Here is a 25,457-nt window from a genome sequence, read left to right as displayed (position 1 = left end):
GGCAGCAGTGCGCGGTCAAATGCCAACGCAGGAGGAACGTGCACGGTTGTCGCCGTAGCTAAGGCGACAACGCAAAGGGATATTCATGGCCAACGGAATTGCAACTGAAAATGTCAGCTGCGGGTCCTTTTAATAGTGCTCGCCGCTATTTCTATCGCACTGCTTTCCCACCAATCTTCCCCCCTCGGTTTCTCCCTGGCATGGGGCACTAAGCGGGTTCCCGTTCTCGTGCCACGAGGCGCTGTGTGGGTCCCTTCCCCCCCCACCCACCGCTGTCTTGACGTGTCACATTGTGGGTGAGTTCTCGTGACGTGGTGGTCAGTCAGGGTGGGAACAAAATATTTCACAACAATTTTCCTGGAATTGGCGGCATCGGTGGAACGAGGACCACAGAGGACGTGGGAGGAAAAAAATAAATGGTCCGATGCCTTCGAAGAAAATTTTCTTAAATTGGGAGTGGATAGGGTAGAATAATTTACGGGATCTAGCCCCCCAAAAAAACTTTATTATGGATGATATTGGTCGCGAAAGTCTACGTGATTAACAGCGTAGAATAACTGTCTGGAACTGGGAATCACACGCCCAATACGCAGATAGGCTGTAAGGCAGAAGCAGACACAGTTGGAAGTTGACCATGAGTCAGCTGGCAGCACGCACTGGCATGTTGGTGTAACCGAGACGTTAAGTTCAGTAAAAGATCAGGTATCTTCACCAGGCCACCAGTCCGTGTCATGAGATGGTCAGAATTAACCACGGTGCGGATACCGAGAGAAGGCAAACGTAGCAGAAGAAGACGACAGCGGAAGAGATTGCGAGATGAAATCAAATAATTCGGAGACCGCCACTGGACCAAGACCAACTGAGTGAAAGGAAGGAATGGACGAAAGATGGGAGGAGGGGGCATTTTTCCAGAAGTAAGATGCTACAGATTGACAACAACAACAACCACAACAAAAAAACGACACGGGGCGCTGAGTGAGTGGATCCCCTCCTCCTATTCACACACCCCACTGCCAACTCTCGTGTCAGAAATCATTAATATCAGTGTGTACATTGAGTAGAAGCAATGCAGTTTACTTACGGTGAAATTTCACGGAGGGAAAAAAAATCACTCAAACGCTATTTCCGCCAGTGGCCTCACCTTGCAGAATCATTCTCATGAGTTTTAGCAACCAAATCGAGTGAGGTTATGGGTGGTATAAACCCATGCCAACGCCCAAATACCAGGCGACCGAAGCTTCGAAAAGCACGCATACGAAGAACGTTTGGAACACTCTCACGCGTACCTCTTCACGTTCTACCTGTACACGCCGGAAAGCTTGACAGAGCACAACCGCCAAATCCGAATTGTTCTCTTGAGGCTGACAGAGAGTGGCAGGGGGGGGGGGCAGTCCGGTTGGTGAGTTACGTTAATGACCTCTGCGCTACTACTGCGACGCGTGAGAGTGCATTCCCACGCGTTATTCCGGGATCATCCATTGGAGCCGACTGACATTTAACAGTTTTCCGAAACGTTTCACACCTCTACTGCCAAAGGCCCAAATGAATTCGTGTGTTTTCTTTGTGCGAGTGCGTATGACTGTGTGTGCGCGTGTAAGTATGTGGGGAGCGGTAGTGTAATAGTGAGCACACTGCGCTACAAACACTGCCACCCGAGTTTGATTCCTACTCACGGCCATCACCAGTGACGAGTATTTGAATCGGTCCTAGGTCTCCCCTGGGTCGACTCAGCCTCAAATGAGTATCTGGCGCGGTGTGTAAACATCGCCATTGGGGAGACAAAGGCGGCCGGGCGTGGTGCTGGCCACCCACCCCCTCGTGTGCCGTTCCGGGCATCATAGGTGCTCGCTAACAGCACTTGCCCCAAAAATATGTTAAGGCTATATGGGGGATCTTTGTCTTTGTGCACAAGTTTGACGACATGAAAAGTGATTACTGTATGTACGCGTTCCAGAACGATAACACAATTTTATGATATAATCTATAAATGTCAAATTTTATTGTCATATAATCTAGTTTGTAAGAGGTTTACTGCTAAAAAACATCCTCATAAATACCCTGAGTTCAAATCTATTAAACGCATTTAAAACTCCTAAAAAGCAACACCACGGATTGATTTGAAGGTGAATCAAAATGTATATTTTCTCTGTGTAGGCTAGTTTGGTTTAGTAACGCCAATTATTTACCTATAAAAGCCTCCCTGAGCCTCAAGACATTTATAGGGGGAGCGGTGGTGCAGTGATTAGCGCACTAATATATGAACCTGGCGACTCCTGCGCGACTCCCGGCCTTTGCTATCATCCGCAGTGAGTGCTATCCGAAATGCTTCTGCACCTTCCTTCACCAGTCTAAAACGACCAGCATGGTGAAGTATGGTTGAACAACTGCCATAATTGACAGGGCATCGGGAGGCCTCACAGAGCATTGTATTGACGATGGGCTGTGTAATTTTTGTTCATGTTATTTTTGTATTCTTCCCAAATGCATGCTTCATTTACTATAATTCCCACGGTTTGTGGACAGGGAACTGCAACAGTGAATTCTTCAAAATTTAATTCACCAACAATTTTGCAGCAGTCGTGCACCACCACCACCACACACTCTAGGTCATCAACAACGTTTCAGCTACCTCACCTGAGGCAGCGGATTGACAAAGGGACTTCAAGTTTCGCGTTCGTTTCTACATTCGAGGTTCAATGTGACCGAATTGAAATCTGCAAAGAGGACACTCGCGATGGGTGCGGCATTCCGTGAGGTGGGCTCGTGAATTCAAACAGAACATTTTGTTTTTCATTCATCAAATTGGTTAAAGGCATGCAAGAAACATCGTGGGGAAGGATACGCTTCAGAGGCCAGCTCAAGATGACTTGCACCCTAAGAATAAAAGCTACATGGATAGGCGTTGAAGGCGGCGTGTGCGGTTCCTTCCTTTTCAAAACACTTAGCGGCTTCCTCTCGCTGACCCTGGGGTGGGTGGGGTTGCCGAGTCGGGGTATAAATCACTTCCGAAGCCCATCGCACAAGCGGCGAAGTGGCATTGGACAAACGCGCGATGCCGTTAAGACGAAAATCTGCTGGTGCGCACAGGAAATCTGTCGGGACACTGATCGACTCTCTTGTCCCTTTGGACATTCACCCGGCTCTGGGTTGCCGAGACCAAAACAGTTGGAGGCTTTACGTGAGCGGGATGATTATATATTTTTTTAATTCGCTTTCGCTTGCTTGCGACGATCCTTTCCTAGAGTTCAGTAAACGCGTTAGATAATGAACTAACGTTATACATGTACATTTACAGCCATCGCAAGTCTGCATTTGCTGTGCTTTGGGATTTTTATTCAGCTAAAGTAAGCACGAGGATTTGATCTGCCTTCCGCGATTTAAGTTGCAATGCATTTTAAATAAACCTACATTTACATATACTTAACCGTTTGCTCGAGTAATTTATGAATACGATGATTCTGTGCGCAGAGTATATCAACACAGCTTCTTATTAAAGGTTCAGTTTTATTACACCAATTACACGTCAGTCTAAGCAAGTTGCCTCCATTAAAGTATAACGCATTACAAGCAAGTGTATTGTAAAGTGGGCTATTACATTACCAATAACAAACGGTGCGAGGCAATGCGCTTTTGACAGCTTACAATGGGACTCTGTCGTTCAGCGAATGCCTACAAATCACCCGTAATTCACTCCGATATCTTCTGGGCTCAGCAGCTAAGCAGGTTTGAGCTTGTTTACCGTTTGGATGGGTACACCACCGGGGCTTACCACGTGCGTGTAGACATTCGGCTTCAGGATGACCTCGAGGAAGCCTCGTGGAGTGTCACCCCCTCATCCACGTGGGTTCCTTCCGTGTTTTCTCCGTGTACTCAGATTTCCACCCCCACGTGCCAAACACTAATTCTGGAGCCGGTCAAACATCCTCACGCAGGATCCTCCTGGGAGAATAACCTTGAGTCTCAGTGAGGCTTTCCTGGGTAAATCATATAGTAAAGTTATAAATACGTGAATATAAATTCATAGTTGTTTAACCTATGTACAACTTGCTGACAAATTAGCACCGCTTGTGTTTGGAAAATACACAAAGATAAAAAAAAAGAAGCACTGCATCGGACTGCATTGTCTGTCGAATAACGGGTGTTTGATTTGGCAGTGGACCTTCCAAACAATGACATACATTCGCAAAGAGTGCCGTGGGAATCACGGTCGTGCGCGGTTCCAGCAACAATTTTAATGGGTTTCCCAGGGGGACACGTGCCAGGCAGGAGAGGGCTACCTTGCGCCACTGGGCAGGGCTTGTGATCACACGCAGACGGGAAAAGTTACGCCCGGTGAACCACAGAATCGCACGAAACCCACCTTTGACTAAATATGTGACACCAAGAGCCTTGCGCGTGATCTTTATTTGATGAAGCGAAGACTGAATTGAATGTATTGTTCACGACGTGAAATATCCATTGACGTGAATGAAGGCTGTTGTGGGGGTTTGAACTTGTGACTCATAATTTCAATGGACACTTTTTTTGTTAACTGACACAAACAGGAGATGAACGACGCAGACAGTGGCTGGAAATCGAAAGCGCCCCAAACGACGTTTCGCCAGTGATTGCAACTCCTCCGTTTTGCAGATTATAACTGACTGGTGTAAATTGAATTGTATTGTTTTTGTTGTTAACCATTGCCACAGGGTGGTGGAAGGCCGTGGGGGGATTGGTTGGGTTTCATCCTATGGCCTTCGTGCGTTAAACCAAATAATGTGTAATATATATATTTTTTTTCCAGAGGAAGTTTCCGTGGCTTTCTGACATCCCAAGCAAAACAGCTTAAGTGCATCACATCTGGGATAGCAGCTGTGAGCAAATAAGAAGAAACACACATGCTACCCAGGGGAAGCCTATTCTCTCTACCTAGCTCTGGTAGTCAACTTACACCCGGGCTTTTTGTACTCCAAAAGCCAAATATAAATCGGTAATGCGCATATTGGTGTCAATTAAAGTACTCTCAACAACTTATATATTTTTAATATGCTTTTGACCAGCTGCATGCGTCTATATAAATGTAAAATAAGTATGCACACTGTTTCTGCCCAGTGCCTTGAGACGCTACATAAACCCACGCTTGTGTTGCATGACGTTAGAATGAGTCCCGGCAGCACGGAAACACAAAGGGCTCTGGAACGAAATCGCCACTGGACGTCTTTCGAGAGCTCAGTGAATGTCGGAGGTTTTTTGATAAAAAAAAGGTGCTCTTTATAGTGAGGGCATCTGTACGCAAATGCCAACTAACGATGGGTCAAAATACCAATGCATGTTGAATGAATGGTCCAGTGTTTCAAATGTATGAACACAGTGAAAGTCTTCAATGCGTTGAAAGACAAGTGGGAGCATTGTATTATTTTTCCTAAGATATCTCAAGCATATGAGATGACTTCATAAAATAACTATTAAAATGATCTGTCGGAATATTAAGTTACCGGGAGCCTCTTTGAGTGAGATAAATATTTACTTTAAAATGTGATTTAGCTACAGGTTGCCTTATATCCAGGTGTAACCAAAGTAAACAAAAATAATGCTGCGTGGCCACACTGATGCGATAAAATCGAGTACTGTGAGATCCTTGATTCGAGTATACCTCTAAGAATGAACTTTCCGGCCCAGAATTTAGATTGTGCTTGACATTGCCCAGCATCGTCGCTTTCCTCACGAACATCCCCCCTTGCCGGGTGGAAGGCACGCAATACAGGATCAGGAAAGTACAGTGTGGCTACTGAGGGTTGGAGGAGAGAGAGGAAAAAAAGAGCACAAACCACATGCTTCCTTCCATGGCATCAAACCAACTTTCATGTGGACGAATAGACGTGGAGTAGACTACTAAGAAGCTGGGGCATAAACTCCAGCAAACGTGTGCCTTGTGAAAGGCGTACAAGTTTGTCACGCGCATATGTTTTTCCCCACACGAATAATTCGACGCATTTCGGTGACATTTTTGCACTTTTATTGCTCAGCTTCTCGTTTTGTTTACAAGTGGTCACTGCCGCACAGGGGGTATAGAAAGGAGCTCCCGAAGGGCTTCATGGCTTGTCCCAGTTTCAGCTGACACCTCGCACCTGCCACGCAGCGGCATCGGAATCACGCGCTCGGTAAACGCGGGCCAGGTGGCATTCATTAAATCTGGCCCAAATGACAAATAAGCCGGAGAGACCTGATGACAATCGTTTGCACTTTAGTTTTACCCCTGGCATTGCACTGGAGACACGCGGAACAAAAGCGAATGCAAACACGAGACATTAACGGCAGCGAATTAAACAACTACTGCCAGTTCCTTCACTCACACGAGGGGGCATTCCGGTGCTCCCCACCCCAACTTCAGCCTTTGTTACTGGTCCATTGAAACGCATCACTCGCCAGCGCGAGCCGTCTGCTGCATCTGGCATTCCAAAACATCCGGGCAAATGTGGTGTTAAATTGTTAGAACAAGTAAACTAAAAGCAAAAGCGCATTTGCTACGCTCCGATCGATCCAATTGCCATGGGTTCCACATGCCCACCACAGCTTAGACAACTCACACATGTGGCTGACAACGATGCTTGATTCAGCTGGGCTCACGGCTCGGTTGGTGCATTCACTCTTAAAACAAAAAGTTTGCGGCGCCTGCATTATCGGCCTTTCTGTACAAGGGCTCTTGCACGCTTCCATACAGGGTCATGTACATTTGAAATGTTTAACGGTAACTATTTACAAAAATTTGCAAAAAAAACTATTGAAAAAAAAACACAACGCTTCAGCAACTTGGACGTGTTTAACTCCTAAATGTGTATTTTTAAAAAAGTATTTTTCTTACATTTTTGTTGTTTTCATTTATTTTGTACTTTTTTTTTTCTTTCTAGAGAGCACAATACTTTGACAGATGCCGTATTTCCTTTGCGTGGAAAACACGAAGCAAAATTGTGCTTATTCAATGCAATTAACAAAAATAATAATCTAAACTGAATTTGTGCACATTTCTAGGATTTAAACACTGAACTGAAAGTATATAAAAAATGAGTGTAAAAATACATTGCTATGAGCGGCATGGGGAGGCTGTCTCCATCAGGGCCAAAAGCACGGCATGTCTAATCCCATCTTGGTGGCCTAATTCTGCTCGTTGCCTGTGAGGCATTGATCAGAAACTGAACATATTGATTGTTATGGAACCTCACCAACCATCCAGCCAGTCCACTTCATGATTCATACCTCTACCACCACCACGACCAACGTTTTCCTGGGACAACCATTGTATTTATATTGCTGAGAAGAGCTTAGGGAAAATTCCAATGGACTACATACAATGGAATCAGCAAGAACGATCATTCAGCAGTCGATCAAACATCGTTTCAAGACGCATAACCGAGTCCCTTCGTGATTGACAGGAAAAGAGCGGGTGAAGGGAAAGAGAGTCACGCATGTCCAAAATAATCTTACCGAACTTAATGGTAAAAAAAAATCAAACTCAATCACGAAGCACTGGCAGGGAAAGAACATACTTTGTGTTCGTCATATTTGATTGATTCAAGTGTTTTTTTTTCTCTTTGCTCATAAAGACCCTGTTCACAGACTCTATACAGCGAACGCATTATTGTAGCACCTACAGATGGTATTTCACAGATGCGAATAGAGTACATTGAGCAGCCCATACGACATGGGTATTGCACAGTGCTTGCCAGAGTTTAATTTTCACATGCATATCTTGCGCGGCACCTACATCAATAATTCCACAACACCCCACTCCTATTTCGCTCCCTACAAATGTGTAAAAAGCACACGGCCTTTGTGCATTATGAAAAATAATAATCAGCTTTAACTGAAGAAGTGTATTGTGGTCCTTTTGACTTGGATTACCACCAAAATACATTTTTTAAAAATGTGACCAAATGACAGCAGCAGTTATTGAGTGATATATGATTGCGGAGCAGTGATCTAAGTTAGACGAGAGAACCACAGTGCACTTTTTCAGGAAAAGCTGAATGAATTTTATACAACGCACAGCAGATGTGTGCTTTTGTCAAATTTTGGCATCTTCTTTTAAACTTGTGATTTTCCAGACTGCACGTTTCTTCTCTTCTGATGGATATAGCTCATCATTTCACAGATTTTAATTTATCTACAAAAACAAGCTTGAGCCCTTCGATAAGGGGAATAGACACCAATGTTTACACAGTGCTTCTGGGTTGCTTATGGAAACAGCTTCAACAAATCACAAATGTTAGGCACTTATAAATTTTCAGAAGCCGTTTGGAGCTCAAAGGTGTAAATTTACGATCCTAAAGGGTGTTTAGGCTTAGTTTGACTCATTAGCTTATAAAGATTTGTATTACTATTGCATAAACGTCAAAGTAAATGTGCAACTACCTACAAATCATCAGTGGTTAACGATTTATCGTCTGACACTCAATAATGAATGCAAAACATTCGAGTTTGTTAAAAAAACAAATATTTAAAGTAAATGCAAAGAACTGAGTGTGTATAATAGTTCTTACGCTGTGAAAAATGCAAAATATTTGCTCTGGTAGCTGGATAATGCGATTGTATGGTCAAGACTTCCAAGGCAAGTTTGTCGTTTGAAACAACTCCTTGCAAACACGCACAGAAGCGTGCATGGTTGGCCTGTCGTAAAGTATCACGTAGTCCTTCTTTCTAGAAACACACAAGCTAAATATTCCAATAAATGTGTGCAAAGGTCTCAGATTAAAACAAAAATCGTGAAAATTGGCGTGTTGTGGGTGCGTTCTTTCCCATGCGTGTACCATGCGTGTGCTTCTGTATTCGTACACGTGTGTGTGTGTGGTGCATAGCTGTGTGCATAGTTGAGGTTCGTCTCATCCTAGAAAAACCGCTCAAATGGCCAGAGGGATGGGATGGTGGTGGGGTTATTTATGGGAGGGGAACAATTGATGGATAACGAGGGGAGAAGGGGGCTTGAATCAGCATGAATCGTGAGGCACAGACGAATCAACATTGAACCGCGATGCCAAACTCCACCAACTGCACAACTCGAGCAAAACAATTGGTCACGCAACTCAGAGCCACGTGCACGTCTTGGCGATTCCTCCAAGAAAACGAGCGATGTGAAGACGGTTGACCGGGTGTTGCGTGGTTGGAAGGGATCTAAGGGTTGCGCGTATGTATGCATTTCTTTTGCACCGTACGTAGCCGACCGTGCCAATCGGCGGTGCTGTTTGATTGAGGGTGGGACGACGGGCGTTGGACAGAGCAGCCAGAGGACGATCCCGAGTCGACGTTTTTTGACGCGGGCGGACGCAGAGAAACCCGAGCAGATACCGGAAACGTGAATGTCAACGCCGCGCTGTTGTTGGCGTCGATCTCACCGTTTCCACTGAAACGAGGCCAAAGAAAATGGTGGGGAGGTTTCCGCTATTTGCGCCCCTCCTCTGGGCCGACTCTGGCAGGGGGGGGGGCCCATTTTGGGGCGGGGTGGAAGATCTGACCCCCCCACCCCCCGTCCTCGCTCAGTGGCACGCGGCTCAGTCCATGGGCATGGGCAGCACGGTGAACTTGTGGTCCTCGGAGGCTCGGCGCACCGCGATGGAGAGCGTGTCGTCACGGCGCACCGCGTCCGTGACGCTCTGCGTGTCGCGCACCTCCTGCCCGTTGATGCTGATGATGACGTCGCCGTCCCGCATGCCCGCGCTGGAGGGGGGGGGGCGGATGGAGTAAAGAGAAATATGTGAAGCTAATAACAACAACGACGACGAGACAGTTATGAAGGTAGTTCGTTTGCATTCTGCTGAATTTCAGCGTGAAGCTACAGAGCCGGAGTAGACCCAAAGGGCCAAAACGTCGATTGGCCAGGAACAAACAGCACTATCAAAGTTGTAGTCAATAGAAACGTGTCAAAATGCTTCTCGACTTGAACAAGATTATAAAAACATGGGAAAAGAGATTCTGAGAGGGGAATCCACAGTCAAGCAGTGCGAGGTAAGATTCCAAATCAGAAGTATTTTTGTAACCTGCAGTACGGTGGTTGAACGCAGAACAGGTGAGATGACAGAGTCCTCATCAGGGGTCGAGGAATCAACGAGTGAAGTTCACAAGAGCACGAGCCATAGTCGTCACAACGGAGGAGTGATATATGTTTCTAGATTTGAAGCTTTCGTGACTGCAAGGATTCATACTCTTTGGTTTTTTCGGTAAAGTCACGTAGGTAAAAAAATAATAATAAATGAAAATAACTAAATTAAATCACGACGTTTCGGAGGCAACACAAGTCTCCGTCTTCAGGTGGGAGTGTCACAGCCAAATTCACTGAGACTTGTGTTGCCTCCGAAACGTCGTGATTCAATTTATTTATTTGTTATATATTATTGTTTTATTATTATTTTATTATTATTATTGTTTACCTACGTGACTTTACCGAAAAAAACCTAAAAGTATGATATATGTTTGCATGTTCAACTTCTTCCACACCGTACGTAGCCAACCGTGGCTGATCAAGAGGTGCGGGAAATCGGAGTGATGGAGACGACAAGAAGAAGGGTGCGCTGTGGAAAACAGGCCACGCTCTCGTCACGTGCCGCCTCCCCCGCCGCCGACCACTCACGCGTAAGCGGGCGAGTCCCTGATGACTTCGTGGATGTAGACGCCCGTGCTGACGGTGGGCATGTCCCCGTAGCGACGCAGCTCCTTAATCAGCCTGGGTGAGGGAGGTACACGAGGATTAGCCTAATCTTGGGCTGATGCTGCTGCTGCTGCTGCCTTCTGCTTCCACACGCGTCGTATTGAGCTGGTGCCTACGCTTGTAACTAAGGGAGGCGCGTTTCCCTGCACGCTGATAGGTGCCCACCATTGCTGATAAATTCGGACATTATCATCATCATCAGCTATCGATTGTATCAGGCCTTCCATGCAATACATATGGTTGTCACCTGTTCTGGTTTTCCAAGATCATCCTTGTCCTGAGGCAGCTATCCTGGAAAATCCTGAAAGTCTTCCCAGGACATTAGGTGTCCTGGGTTTTGTCAGTTGCGTAATTATACGGCACTCAAGACAAAGCATGTACGTGTGTTCTTTCTCTCTTCCAGTGTAAAATAGACTTCTTCCCACAATGCCCCGCTTTGTTTTGTACTTCAGGAGGTGGAAACTCTAGCAGTACATCTCGAGGTACCAAAACCAAGGGGTATTTAAAATAATAATAATAACAATAAGAGATTACTCAATAAGGAAGTGGCTGCAGACCACACACAATATGCAAAACAAAGCAGTATAGAGAGCACACATACAGAGGCAAACATGAAAAAGCAAAACGAACAGCGGAACTTTAGACGACTGCACTCTCTTTTGAGATCCCCTGCGCATACACTTACTTGCATGCCTATACGTCACATTTCTCAAACCCCCCCCCCCCCATCTTCACAAAAATCTGACCCCCCCCCCCCAGGTGCGTGACGTCATTTATGGACGGCCCCTATGGTCAAACAACCCCCGTGGACCAACAACGCATTCTTACAGCAGTGGATTGACATTTGCCTGAAAACAAAAAATATCCTCATTATTCCGTGACGAACTTCCAAAGATTAACACTAATGTCAAGTTCAAACAGCGTCGCATAAAACAGGGTGCTTCAAAAAAAATGTACCGCAAGAAATGTGCCTCCAGGCTCTAGAGACCTCCTGGAGAAGAGTCTAGGCCATGTGTTGACGATGATGGCGAACAAGTGGAGACTTTTTGAAGCAATTAACATGACATTTGTTACCACGTTACAGTGCATTATCCGTTCTTTTTCCATTAAAAAAACGATAGTCCCATGTCAGTGTTAAAACATTGTTTTTAAAGCACCCTGGGCAGTGCCTCGAGGACTGTGCACTGGCGGCGGATTGCCAGCGACGTGTCGAGCTTGTCACACGTGTCGACTTGGAAGGCGCCACCGCACCACCACACCACCACCACCGTCACTGCACCACCACCACCGTCACCGCACCACTGCACCACCGTCACCGCACCACCACCATCACCACACCACCGCACCACCATCACCACACCACTGCACCACCGTCACCGCACCACCACCACCGTCACCGCACCACTACACCACCGTCACCGCACCACCACCACCGTCACCGCACCACTGCACCACCACCACCGTCACCGCACCACCGCACCACCACCACCGTCACCGCACCACTACACCACCGTCACCGCACCACCACCACCATCACCGCACCACCACACCACCACCACCGTCACCGCACCACCGCACCACCACCACCGTCACCGCACCACCACCACCGTCACCGCACCACCACCACTGTCACCGCACCACTGCACCACCACCGTCACCGCACCACCACCACCGCACCACTGCACCACCACCACCACCGCACCACTGCACCACCGTCACCGCACCACCACCACCGTCACCGCACCACTACACCACCGTCACCGCACCACTGCACCACCACCACCGCCAACGCAGGATGGCCGGCCTGCACGTGTGCAGGCCGAGCAGGGTTCCACAACTTGTCGTGCCCACTTACAGTTGTTGAAAACAAACAACTTTTATTTTACTTATTATGCTGCTGCCCCCGGACGCAAGGGCGGCCCCAGCCCCCCCCCCATCTCAACGTTCATCCTACAAAGTCCCATCGCAAGGAAGAAACGCAAACAAATAGACAACTTTCTTTGCCCGTATTGAAACGGCTGTACGCCGTATGGACCTGAAAATTCAATTTCCCTGTACAAGAACACGGGTAAACCGTATCGGTTGACAGGTATGAGTTGATCAGGGGTTAATGACATCCAGATTCGGATTTCAGCTCTCAGGCACCTTGATATTCAAACTATTTTATATGTACCTATCAACTGAGATACACGAAAAATGTGGCAATATGTAATGCATTGCGATCATACATTTGTAATTACAGTAAGTTATAGACTTTGTATTATTTATAATCTAGAGCCCTTTGTCAATTCACTGCTGGATGAAGGCATCACGTTGTGTCAGTCATAGGGGTTGTTTGACCATACTTCACCACGCCGGTTCGCGTGGTTTTAAGAATGATCAGATCATCAGATATCACTCGTCGCTGATTGGCAATGATGGAGCCGGTGTTGGCGGTGCTGTGGCCAGAGTTGGGTCACCTGTACTTAGTAGCACAATCCACTAACTACTGCGACACTGCGCCACCGAGTCAAAATATACAATAACACGCCACACTAGATGACAGCAATAGTTTGATAATAAAAGTTATGGTGATCTCACCGAGATGTGAGTGTAGACATTCTGATCCCGATGTATTTCTTCTTTGGCTTCGTCTCTCCTGCAAACAAAACAAAAACAGCCCCGCAACAATTTAATATTTCAATGTACCCTAAGGTATTAGTTTTGCTTAATAGCGCTTGATGTATAGGCCGACGGAGTGCTGCAGATGTCAGATGCCCATTGAGGACAGCAAAGCTGAAGTAAGATGAGAGTGAGGGTGTCATCCAGGTGTGCGGGCATGTCTTGAGAGATTCGAAACGTCGCTCGAGTGAACATCGAGGCACTTTGAAAAGTTCTGAGCTTAGTTTAAATATTCGACATTGGGGTAAACACAGGCGAACAGTCTATTGCAGTCAATAAAAAAGAAAGAAAGAAATTTAACTATACGCCAAGCATAGAGTATGAGAAATACATCATCTTTGCACCACTGATATGTTAGGTATGTACCTCAATTCCTGAAATGAAATGTTTTAAGCAACTTATTTTGACTTGGGTTGTCTGTGGGTTTCTAATTTATTTCAAAACCGTGGCTTGTGTTGCCGTCATCCGATGAGGATTTGAATGTTCAGAGTGTTACTTATGGTGGTGGTGGTGGCGAAGAATAGTGTTGGAAATTCTATTAGTGTTGGTGGTTATGGCGATGCTGGTGGTGCCATTGGTTATGGTGGTGCTGATTCCGCTGGTGGTGACAATGTTGCTGGTGCTGATCGTGGTGATAATGGTGCTTGTGATGCTGCCAGTGTTGGTGGTGGTAGTCAGACTCGATTGGAGGTTGTCTACCGGCTGAAGTGCCCTTGAAAAAAAGCCTCTTAGACTAATGGGCTTTACTCGGGAAATGCACTTTGGATTCTAATTCTTGTTTGAATGTTAGCAGTGCTGGCGGTGCTGGTAGTGATGCTGGTGGTGGTGCTGGTGGTGGTGCTGGTGGTGGTGGTGATGCTGGTGGTGGTGCTGGTGGTGGTGGTGCTGGTGGTGGTGCTGGTGGTGGTGCTGGTGGTGGTGCTGGTGGTGGTGGTGCTGGTGGTGCTGGTGGTGGTGGTGCTGGTGGTGCTGGTGGTGCTGGTGGTGCTGGTGGTGGTGGTGCTGGTGGTGCTGGTGGTGCTGCTGCCACTGCAGCGTGCGGCATTGAGAGGCGCGTGGTCACCTCGAAGGCGGCGCTCGTGCGCCTGCTGAAGGAACTCTCGGATGCGGTCGGACGGGATGGCGAAGGAGATCCCTGCCGTCACTTTGAGGGTGTTAATGCCGACCACCTCGCCGTCCTGAAAAGCGTTTACACCACGGGTCGTGAGAATACGATACAGGGTGCAGGGAGGTCTTTATCCAGCAGTGGATAGACAATGGCTGATGATGATGATGATGATGAACATTTTTTTTAATTCGTAATATTCACGTCTCACCGTGTTGTACAATGTTGCTGTGGACCTGTCATCCCGTGTTTTACTGCACTGGTTTATTTTGCGCAGGTCTCACTTGCAAAATAAATAGTCCTATTTGGGTCTCACTTGCCTTTGAATAAATGAGACACATTTATTCGTATCTCTTGCCTAAATTCTGTCGTGAGTATTGTTGCTCAACTCACCCCGGTGAGCTGAATAATAATAATAGTCTCGTTAGATGCTTGAACATGTGAACCTTATGGCAGTACCACAGTACCCCGGCTCTCGCATCATGTCCGTGATGCAGTCATTTTTAGTCTGCTGATGGTCGGAGATGCGGCAATCGACTCGTCTCGACGAGCTGTACACGATGCACCACTACGGTGCGTGTGAGCGTTCAGGGTTTCGGCGCAATCGTCCTCGCTGCGTTTCGACATCGCGGAGTGGCACTGATTTCGGATTGATTGGTACCCCAGTCGCGGAGTTAAGTAACACCCCTGGAAAAATTAGTGTCCCAGAAATAAAATATTCATTTGCCTCGGCCAGGTGGTATTATTTGGCACCCCGGGGTACCGCCATAAGGATCACGTGACAAAAAATGTGAGGCTGTTTCAAGTGGTGGAGGGCGCTTAAAGACACAGATTTGGTCAGACCATTACACGGCCTAACCCACACACATAAATTTCGAATCATAATATTGGCTGCAGAGAACATACGTATCATGCTACATTCATTATCTTAAAAAAAGGGGTAAAGGTGCAGCCCTGCAATTACTTGCCGATGCACCTCTAAAGGGAACTCTAAAGAGCCCCTCTAGGTGGTATTTGGCCTACTCTTTCATGCTAACCAAACGTCTCTTGGAAGAGGTGGGCGCATCCGCACGTTAGCCCAGCACGCATGACCTGCTGATTGACGAACTGTGGTCGTGCACAGGAGTTATATCATGGGACCTTTCTGCCAGTATCAAAGTATGAAAAACACGAATCGGTTTTACCCTTTCTGTTTCTAAAACAGATGTTGAGATGTTCAAACAGCAAAAAGATACCCTTTGCAAACATGCTCTAATAATATGTTTGTTTGCATGTTCACCGCAACTGCTGTGTGTGATTAATGCAGACTTGATTCCTTGCAAAAGGTTTCTATTTGGTGTTTGAACATCTCAACGCCTGCTTTATTGCCAGAAAGGGTAAAACCTATTCTGATTTTTCATACCGTGTTGTAACGAGTTATACTGTTGGGTGGACAGGGGCATGATGGGGGGGGGGGGTTCAAGAATCTTCAATGCTGGGAGATATATTCGGCGCGCTCACCGGGACAGCTCGGCAGCGTCCCACAATATCGGCACATCTCTTGGGCTCCACTCGCTCCGCGATGCTGTGCCATGCCTGCTTTACGACCATCCCTGACCTGTGTACCAGAGGTCGCAACCGGGTACCCGATACCCGTACCCTACCCGATACCCGGCTACCCGTACCCAGCCGGGTACCCGTACCCAGCCGGGTACGGGTACGGGTACCCGTTTGCGACCCTGGTGCGGCCGGGTACGGGTATGGGTAGGCCGTGAGTCACTGGCGAGTAACTGTTTGTCACTCATTTCCCAACGTCTTGTCTCTTCTCACAATTCAAGTTCCTAGAATCAACCCACCTGCGCCTGCAACATGGCTTCATCCCAAAGGTCGCAATCAGGTATCCGATACCCGTACCCTACCCGTACCCGGCTGGGTACGGGTAGGGTATGGGTACGGCCGGGTACGGGTACCCGTTTGCGACCCTGGTGTGGCCGGGTACGGGTAAGGAATCAAAACCCGTTTGCGACCTCTGCTGTGTACCCTACTCGTGAAATTGTCGCGAGGACCCAGTGCTTTGTCTGTTAAGCCAATGCAAACAGCCCATCGGACATTGTGAGGAAATACCATGGCACTCCCTTCCTGGGAACTCACAGAATGTGAACCGCGCAGATATCCTTACGAAGCTTGCGCTCGTAAAGAGATATGGACTTAAAGGTCACTATACGAGGAACACCCAGATTTTATTATTCGAGGTCACAACACCCGATAGCATGGATACTCAGCTCGATATCATATCAGAATGTTTTCTAAAAGAAACACAGTGCACGTTTATGATTTAAATTGTTCTTACAGCATTTGACAATTTATTATGACGGTATGATTTTCGATTGTATTATATAATAGTGGTTGGTGCACTGAAACTACGCGCTCCGCGACCTGAGTTTGATTCTCAGCAGAGGTGGGACAAAGTCATTGTTATGCAAGTCCAAGTCGAGTCGCAAGTCATCAAATTCATGACTCGAGTCTGACTCGAGTCCAAGTCACATGACTCGAGTCCACATCTCATAGGTGGGACAAAGTCATTGTTATGCAAGTCCAAGTCGAGTCGCAAGTCATCAAATTCATGACTCGAGTCTGACTCGAGTCCAAGTCACATGACTCGAGTCCACATCTCATGGGTGGGACAAAGTCATTGTTATGCAAGTCCAAGTCGAGTCGCAAGTCATCAAATTCATGACTCGAGTCTGACTCGAGTCCAAGTCACATGACTCGAGTCCACATCTCATAGGTGGGACAAAGTCATTGTTATGCAAGTCCAAGTCGAGTCGCAAGTCATCAAATTCATGACTCGAGTCTGACTCGAGTCCAAGTCACATGACTCGAGTCCACATCTCATAGGTGGGACAAAGTCATTGTTATGCAAGTCCAAGTCGAGTCGCAAGTCATCAAATTCATGACTCGAGTCTGACTCGAGTCCAAGTCACATGACTCGAGTCCACATCTCATGGGTGGGACAAAGTCATTGTTATGCAAGTCCAAGTCGAGTCGCAAGTCATCAAATTCATGACTCGAGTCTGACTCGAGTCCAAGTCACATGACTCGAGTCCACATCTCATAGGTGGGACAAAGTCATTGTTATGCAAGTCCAAGTCGAGTCGCAAGTCATCAAATTCATGACTCGAGTCTGACTCGAGTCCAAGTCACATGACTCGAGTCCACATCTCATAGGTGGGACAAAGTCATTGTTATGCAAGTCCAAGTCGAGTCGCAAGTCATCAAATTCATGACTCGAGTCTGACTCGAGTCCAAGTCACATGACTCGAGTCCACATCTCATGGGTGGGACAAAGTCATTGTTATGCAAGTCCAAGTCGAGTCGCAAGTCATCAAATTCATGACTCGAGTCTGACTCGAGTCCAAGTCACATGACTCGAGTCCACATCTCATAGGTGGGACAAAGTCATTGTTATGCAAGTCCAAGTCGAGTCGCAAGTCATCAAATTCATGACTCGAGTCTGACTCGAGTCCAAGTCACATTACTCGAGTCCACATCTCATGGGTGGGACAAAGTCATTGTTATGCAAGTCCAAGTCGAGTCGCAAGTCATCAAATTCATGACTCGAGTCTGACTCGAGTCCAAGTCACATGACTCGAGTCCACATCTCATAGGTGGGACAAAGTCATTGTTATGCAAGTCCAAGTCGAGTCGCAAGTCATCAAATTCATGACTCGAGTCTGACTCGAGTCCAAGTCACATGACTCGAGTCCACATCTCATAGGTGGGACAAAGTCATTGTTATGCAAGTCCAAGTCGAGTCGCAAGTCATCAAATTCATGACTCGAGTCTGACTCGAGTCCAAGTCACATGACTCGAGTCCACATCTCATAGGTGGGACAAAGTCATTGTTATGCAAGTCCAAGTCGAGTCGCAAGTCATCAAATTCATGACTCGAGTCTGACTCGAGTCCAAGTCACATGACTCGAGTCCACATCTTAGAGGTGGGACAAAGTCATTGTTATGCAAGTCCAAGTCGAGTCGCAAGTCATCAAATTCATGACTCGAGTCTGACTCGAGTCCAAGTCACATGACTCGAGTCCACATCTCATAGGTGGGACAAAGTCATTGTTATGCAAGTCCAAGTCGAGTCGCAAGTCATCAAATTCATGACTCGAGTCTGACTCGAGTCCAAGTCACATGACTCGAGTCCACATCTTAGAGGTGGGACAAAGTCATTGTTATGCAAGTCCAAGTCGAGTCGCAAGTCATCAAATTCATGACTCGAGTCTGACTCGAGTCCAAGTCACATGACTCGAGTCCACATCTCATAGGTGGGACAAAGTCATTGTTATGCAAGTCCAAGTCGAGTCGCAAGTCATCAAATTCATGACTCGAGTCTGACTCGAGTCCAAGTCACATGACTCGAGTCCACACCTCTGATTCTCAGCCATGGCTGCATCAGTAGCGAGAGATATCTGAACCAACCTGCACTGACCACGGTGGTGAAGTATGGCCAAAAGAACCGAAAGGATTTACAAAGGGTTGCAAAATATTATTACATCAATGTTGTAATGAGGGTTGTCATCAAAGCATCTGCCACCAAAGGTTGCAGACGATGCTGTGAATGAACATACAAAAGTGGATATATTTTGACAACGTCCTAATTGGCAATATGCTGAATTTTCTTTGTGCACAAATTCCCATTAGTTGCTTTCTATTCTGGTGCAATAAGGAAATAAAACCCACTTGATGTTCTTTATTGTTTCGTATGTTCCCATTCTAAAATATTTCAACATGTCCAGTATTTAATTGTGAATATGTTAATATTACCCAAACGTTTTTACCATTTGAATACAACATTTTCTCTTGAGATTAATGGGTTTAACCGAAATAAAGAACAGATAAAGCTTTGTAAACCACTTTCTTTAAAACATGGCATAAAAAAATGTATTGGGCTCCAAACTTAACAAAATGATGAAAGTATGTTTAAAAAAAGGAGTAGTCACCTTAATTCTAGATTTGAAATTTTCGTGACTGCAAGGGTCCATACTCTTTGGTTTTTTCGGTAAAGTCACGTCGGTAAAAAAAGAAAATAAATTAAATTAAATCACGACGTTTTCTTCTTTGAAGACGGAAGCTTGTGTTGCCTCCGAAACGCCCCAGAAACGTCGTGATTTAATTTAATTTATTTTCTTTTTTTACGTACGTGACTTTACCAAAAAACCCCAAAGAGTATAGTAGCCACCTTGTATGGTCAATTGCTGTAATCTCCCAGCCTGCTTATAGATCGTGTGCCTGCTTGAACATTGCTGTGGGTTTGGAGATACGGTCTTTGCATGAAGCCCTGCATCAGGTGCTCTGGGTTGCAAGTCCAATGCCAAATAAAAAATATTCCGCTGGCTCTGCAACGTCGCTTCGAGTTGTGATTGATCAGCTGCTGTGCTGTCGTGTGTGGCTTTGCGATGACTTTAGCGAGATGACCGATGCCACTTGGTCCCGGGGCTATTCTTGTGAAGAAGGAATGATTCAAGTAACACGTGGAACTGGAGCGTCTTATTGCGGGCAACACAAACGACTAGATGGCACTAAATCACCATCGATATGTGACGCACACGTGAGTGGTACTAATTCTCATCCCAAACTTAATTTTAAACACGAAGAAATTTGCTAAGGTTCATTAGATTAAATGCGGCGCATTAATACATTGAGGGCGCTGGGTGCGATGCAGCGGTGATCTCATTGAGAAACGAACCTGTCGATCTGAGTTTCAATCGCAGCGACGGCTATCATCAGTGGCAAGTGATATCTGAACCTGTCCTGGGTGTTCACTCCATCAACCCACACTGACCTGCGTGATGAAGTATGCTCAAAAAACAACCTTCAAGACGGACGCAGCGTGGGGGAGGCATTTAACTGGCAGTGGACTGACAAGAAGCCACAATTGACATTCGCTGTAAATTTTCAGGTTTATCTGGTTGCTGCTCTTACTCCAGCGATACGTGGGCAAGCTCAGAGAGGGCACTTTGCACAATTCCAACGTAAGTGAGTGGTAGGTTCTGTCCTAGATGCTGCTGCTGCTATCTGCGCGCTGTCACCGCCTCGTTCGCGTGATGTCAGCAGACATTGCCTTGAGTAGCAGCGTAACGTTTTGGCAGCGGGGCCAGGCCCATGGGGAAAACAACTTCCAGATTTAAGGCAAAACAATCTGAGCTAGACATTAAAAGCAATGCATAGGCTGTTTAAGCTTTAAACGTTACAAGCATTCCTTTACATTTTTTTTTATAGGAACAGAATGTGAAAAGTACTACATTTGAGAAGTGCAGTTCTATAAAGATTTAAGTTCAGCAGCACTGAATTACCCTCTTAGTTTTGTTTTTAATACAAGCTGCGTTCTGTTCAATCTCCTCTCTGACATAATCATGTGCAGTGCATTCCACGCCTAGCACATGCATACTCAAGCATTTCACAAGACGCCACTAATCTGCATGATCTCTACATATCGCAATTAAGGCCGCATACATACAAGTGCTTTGCATGTACTCCGGATTTTTGGGCAAAGTTGTTTTCAATCTCCATGTATCATGAATTAATAAATAAAATCACTATGTTGTACACTGTATAGTTCATCAAGAGTACGACCAAATCACCCGGAATGTACCCAATCCCATCATATCTCAGAAGCTAAGTGTGATAAGGTGTGCAATGGGTCACGCACTTTGCACAACTGATTGTTGTTGGCTGTGGAGCTACGACATGGGCAGCAGGGGAGAGTGCAGCTAGAGCTATTGTACTGCACTTCTATGTTATCCCGCGTCAATGCTCCCATCGACACTGACCAGTGTGGCGAGGGAATTGTTTCACATGCGTCTACTTTCTCCAGCCAGCCAGTGAAGCAAGGACAAGCGCATTCCTTCCAACGATTAAGCTAAGCAAAGTAAGATTGTGATCAGCATTATCATTGGCAAACAAGCTTATGGATTAAAACAAGTGGATGCCCAGAATGCACGAGTCATTAAAACAGTAAGAGTCCTAAATATTTAGGCTAACTTGACAGATATAAGGAGATTGAGACCTTTGTTTGACTGGAGACTTGAATTTCAACGACTGATCTCTTGACAAACGTGTGTATCTGACATCTCACTGTTCCCAGGGGTGAATGAAATCGCCTTTTTTGACAAATCTTATTTTGACGAGCATAATCCTTTTTCCCCGTAGGAGGTGGCATCCCGATTAGCACGGTTGGCTACGTTACCCGTGCGAACGAAGCTCAACATACGTACGTACGTGCAAATGTCACTGGCGTGAAAATGATGATTTTTTAAAATCCACTTACCAAGTTGACCAGGGGCCCGCCAGAGTTGCCGTACTGTCCCAACGCCGAAGGATCCAGCCACACGCAACGAGAGACACAATCGCAATCGCACACGTTAGTAGCGGCGGCACAAAGTATCGAGTCGAAGCGCGTTCACCCCGAAAACGGTGACATCGATAAACGGACGGGCAACGGGGTGTACAGACCGGCGTTACCATTCAGGCGCGTGCGATAGGCGGTCAAAACATTTTGGGGCGAATGGAGATAGTCGAAAATAAAGCTGCCATAAATCACTTTAGTCTCGATGTTATTAAAGACCTGGAATGTTTAATAATAGAGGTGATGGTGAAGGATGGCAGCAACACGAGTGCAAACTGTTCACGCTCCGCGCTTGAAGCGTTTCACGATACCTTCTATGTAAGTCTTCATCCAGAGGCAGAATCTTTATTGATACTGGAGGAATAATGGCCTCCACAGTAACTACAGTCACGCCATGCTTCCCTCTAGCGAGTCTACTCCGTGACCTCTCCTGCCTTTGAGTGAGCCTGACCTGTGGTTGCTGTTGAACGCCGATTATATGTCCTTGATTAATTTTTCATCAACCGATGAATCTGAATGTAACGTTCTCATTCCCATAATGCACATGCCATTTAGTGTCATAGTTTCAATTCCGATTAACTCAACGTTGGAAAATGATGTCCTCTCCCCAAGAAAAAAACGGTGGCAATATGTATATGTAATAAATACAAGTCTGTAATGTTTATAATTGTTTATATCTGTTTCAAGTTAGTCTGCCCAACTTATATAATTTCATTCAACTTTCCATATATGTGTGTATATCAATATATACATTCTACTGCCATTATGCCCACATTTACAATCAACTCAATTTAGTGCACATTGGATCTAAAACAAGGATGACATTTTTTTACCGGTAAGGAGTGACATCAGTGAATGCATTACACTGAATCTCTCACTGCGTACTCTCTGGGTTCGCTGGTAGCCTTCAGTCGGTGGCACAGGATTAGTAGCTGCAGACATATAGCCATAGATGGACGGGATTTTCATTTTAATTGCAGTGGAAAATACCTCAGATGAGCCCATATGAATAGTTGTTTTATTTTACATCAACGTTGCCGACTACAGGCTCAGAGGCCCAAAATGCCAAACGACCATCAACAAACAGCACCATTGACGGTGTAATAGATAAGAATGAATAATTAATGAACATTTTTTTGCGGTGTACCAGTTTCGTAAATATTTTTCCGGGGTTGCCGACTGGCACAGACCCAAGATGAAACCGCAACGTGAGAGCCCTAGGCGGCAGTCGAGCTCCGTCACCACCGACGACGAAGCCGCCCGGGCCAGCCGGCTCTCATTCACGCTCACGTTGATGATGGCGTCGGTCTGGATGTAGTCGGCGTCTGAGTCCTCGAGGCCCAGCTCCTGTCCGCCGCGCTGCGCCGTGCTCACGATGCCGGTCGTCACCGTGTTCTGCAGCTTGAAGGGGCTGCCGATGGCCACGACGAACTCGCCGGGACGCAGCTCGGCCGAGCGAGCGAGTCGCAGCACCGGCAGCTTTTTCTGCGATGGGAGAGTTCAAGTTCATTTATTAGGTGTAGCCCTGTGAGCCATTCGGCTCTTGAATCGGGTGCAACCGCAAAACACTAAAACATGAACAAGAAAACATGTTAAAGTGAATATGTGACTAAGTGCAAACAGAAAATCCAAGAAAAGACAGCAAAATATTGCAGAAAAAACACCGTGTACACCAACGCTGTGTGCAAAAATCCGAGTGGGATGCAAGTCAAACAACAGGGGCGGCAGCGACGTCGGCTGAGCTCTTAAAGACTCAAGCGGCCCCACGAACCACGTGGCCGTTCGCTCGCCACCCCCCCGCTCCCCCGTCATTAATAAATACATTTATTTCGATTTAAAGCATTCGTGACTGCAGGGATTCATCTTCTTGGTTCTTTCGGTAAAGTCACGTAGAATGGAAATAATAAAATAATAAAAATAAAACATAATAAAATAAAATTCTCACGAAGTTTCGGCCACAACGCAAGCAGCCGTCCTCAGGTGGAGAACAGGTCTGTCGAATGACAGAGTCTGTCTTCTCGACAGACCTGTTCTCCACCTGAGGACGGCTGCTTGCGTTGTGGCCGAAGCGTCGTGAGAATTATTTTATTATGTTTAATTTTTATTATTTTATTATTTCCATTCTACGTGACTTTACCGAAAGAACCAAGAAAATGTATTTATGTATTTATAAATGCACTCGGCACTTCCACTTATTTTCTCATCCAATAAATTTTCGATGAAGTGTTTTTTGCCAGTTTTCCAAGTTATGTCACGTCCTGTAAAATAAAAAAAGACTATCTTAAAATTTCTAAAAGGCGTAATGTTTGCTTCCTATTGGTGTGCCACTCATCATGGTATTACTTTAGTTTCTCGAGTTGTCAGCAGAATGACAAACATCTTTCAGTCAATTCATAGTGGTGTGAGGACCACATGGGAACAGCGAAGAAAAATGCCAGGAGGCAGTAGCAGCAGCACAAGCGCTGGTACGAGGCTTGCCAACTCCAGCGTACAAAAAACCACGACCAGTGTTGGAGGGAAACATCTACTGGAAGAGGTGAGAACTGTCTTGAGCAGAGTGTTATTCACAACTGACAAGGTTGGGGACTTTTAATGTCCAAAGGAAGACCTACAGATTTCCCAGGACAGCTGCATGGAATGTAAGGCGGTCACAGGAATATCGGGACAGAGGGCAACCCTAAGCTGGCAAGTCACCTTGGCCTTGATGCGGATGGTAGCGATATCGGCCTTCTCGTCGGCGTCCACCACAAAGGCTTCGTAGGACTCTCCGTCGTGCAGCTGCACCTTCACGTAGCGCTTGTTCACCACCACGTGCGCGTTGGTCACGATCACGCCGTCTTCCGACACCATGAAGCCCGAGCCGCTCGCCACGGAGATGTTCCGGTTGAAGAACGGGTGCCTGGCCACGTGAGAAGACTGCATTAGCGGCTATTGGCTCGCCATCGAACAAAGACGGTCGCCACATCGCGCGCTTTCAGATGTGCTTCTGCGGCCGTCCGGAACACTCTTCCGTCCGATATTAGGAAGCCACTGGAGCTATGTATTTTTTAATCATCTAGATTGAAAACTGCTTTCTTTAGAACTGCGTTTTGTGTTAAGCTTGTTGTCCTTCCCCCGCACCTCCGATTAGCACGGGTGGTTATGTACGGTGCAAAAAAAGTTCAACATACTTAAATATATTCCCCTGGAAAGTGACGTAATAAAAGTAGTGGTACCAATAATAATGCTTGTTATGTATGCAGGAAGGCTTCACTCAGTATCAAGAATATGTGTACAGAGGGTCCTGCATTGGGGGGCATTTGATCATTCAATTAATGGGTGTTTGGCTTGTGGAAGGAAACCAGATTACTCAGAGAAAACACACGGACACAAGGAGATAACATCTTAAGCTTCTCACACTTATATTCAATCCATTTCTATGCTGGGAGTTAAGCTGTCAAGATCTGAGAAGATTGGGTGCATCCGGGTTAATCTGGCCACGCTGACTCTCATTTGGAAGTTTTTGAATGAAAGTCCTGATCGAAGTCGACTCAGCCCCATCATGCCTACAGGGTAATTAAAAGTCAACATGGAAATCCCATCGCTGACTTAGGATCCACCACTGGATACCAGAGGTGGGACAAAGTCAT

The 25,457-nt window shown here is 46.3% G+C and overlaps 1 protein-coding gene across 3 annotated transcripts in view; it reads right to left on the bottom strand.

Moving 5' to 3' along the window:
* Window positions 1-5,978: 5,978 nt before the first annotated feature.
* Window positions 5,979-25,457, bottom strand: part of LOC144935175 (serine protease HTRA1-like) — a 58,913-nt gene continuing 39,434 nt past the window's right edge. For all 3 annotated transcript variants that reach the window (XM_078861639.1, XM_078861642.1, XM_078861641.1), the window contains 7 exons: window positions 24,523-24,727; window positions 23,119-23,313; window positions 21,751-21,783; window positions 14,400-14,514; window positions 13,256-13,313; window positions 10,598-10,690; window positions 5,979-9,687 (listed from right to left, as the gene is read on the bottom strand). In XM_078861639.1, coding sequence (XP_078717765.1) covers window positions 9,522-9,687; window positions 10,598-10,690; window positions 13,256-13,313; window positions 14,400-14,514; window positions 21,751-21,783; window positions 23,119-23,313; window positions 24,523-24,727 — 865 coding nt within the window. In that variant the 3' untranslated portion in view covers window positions 5,979-9,521. The remainder of the gene's footprint in view (window positions 9,688-10,597; window positions 10,691-13,255; window positions 13,314-14,399; window positions 14,515-21,750; window positions 21,784-23,118; window positions 23,314-24,522; window positions 24,728-25,457) is intronic.

Source organism: Lampetra fluviatilis, chromosome 12 (genome assembly GCF_964198595.1).
Source record: "Lampetra fluviatilis chromosome 12, kcLamFluv1.1, whole genome shotgun sequence".
Lineage (NCBI taxonomy): Eukaryota > Metazoa > Chordata > Hyperoartia > Petromyzontiformes > Petromyzontidae > Lampetra > Lampetra fluviatilis.
Note: the sequence above shows the minus strand (reverse complement) of the source record. Positions and strands in the feature narration are given on the sequence as shown.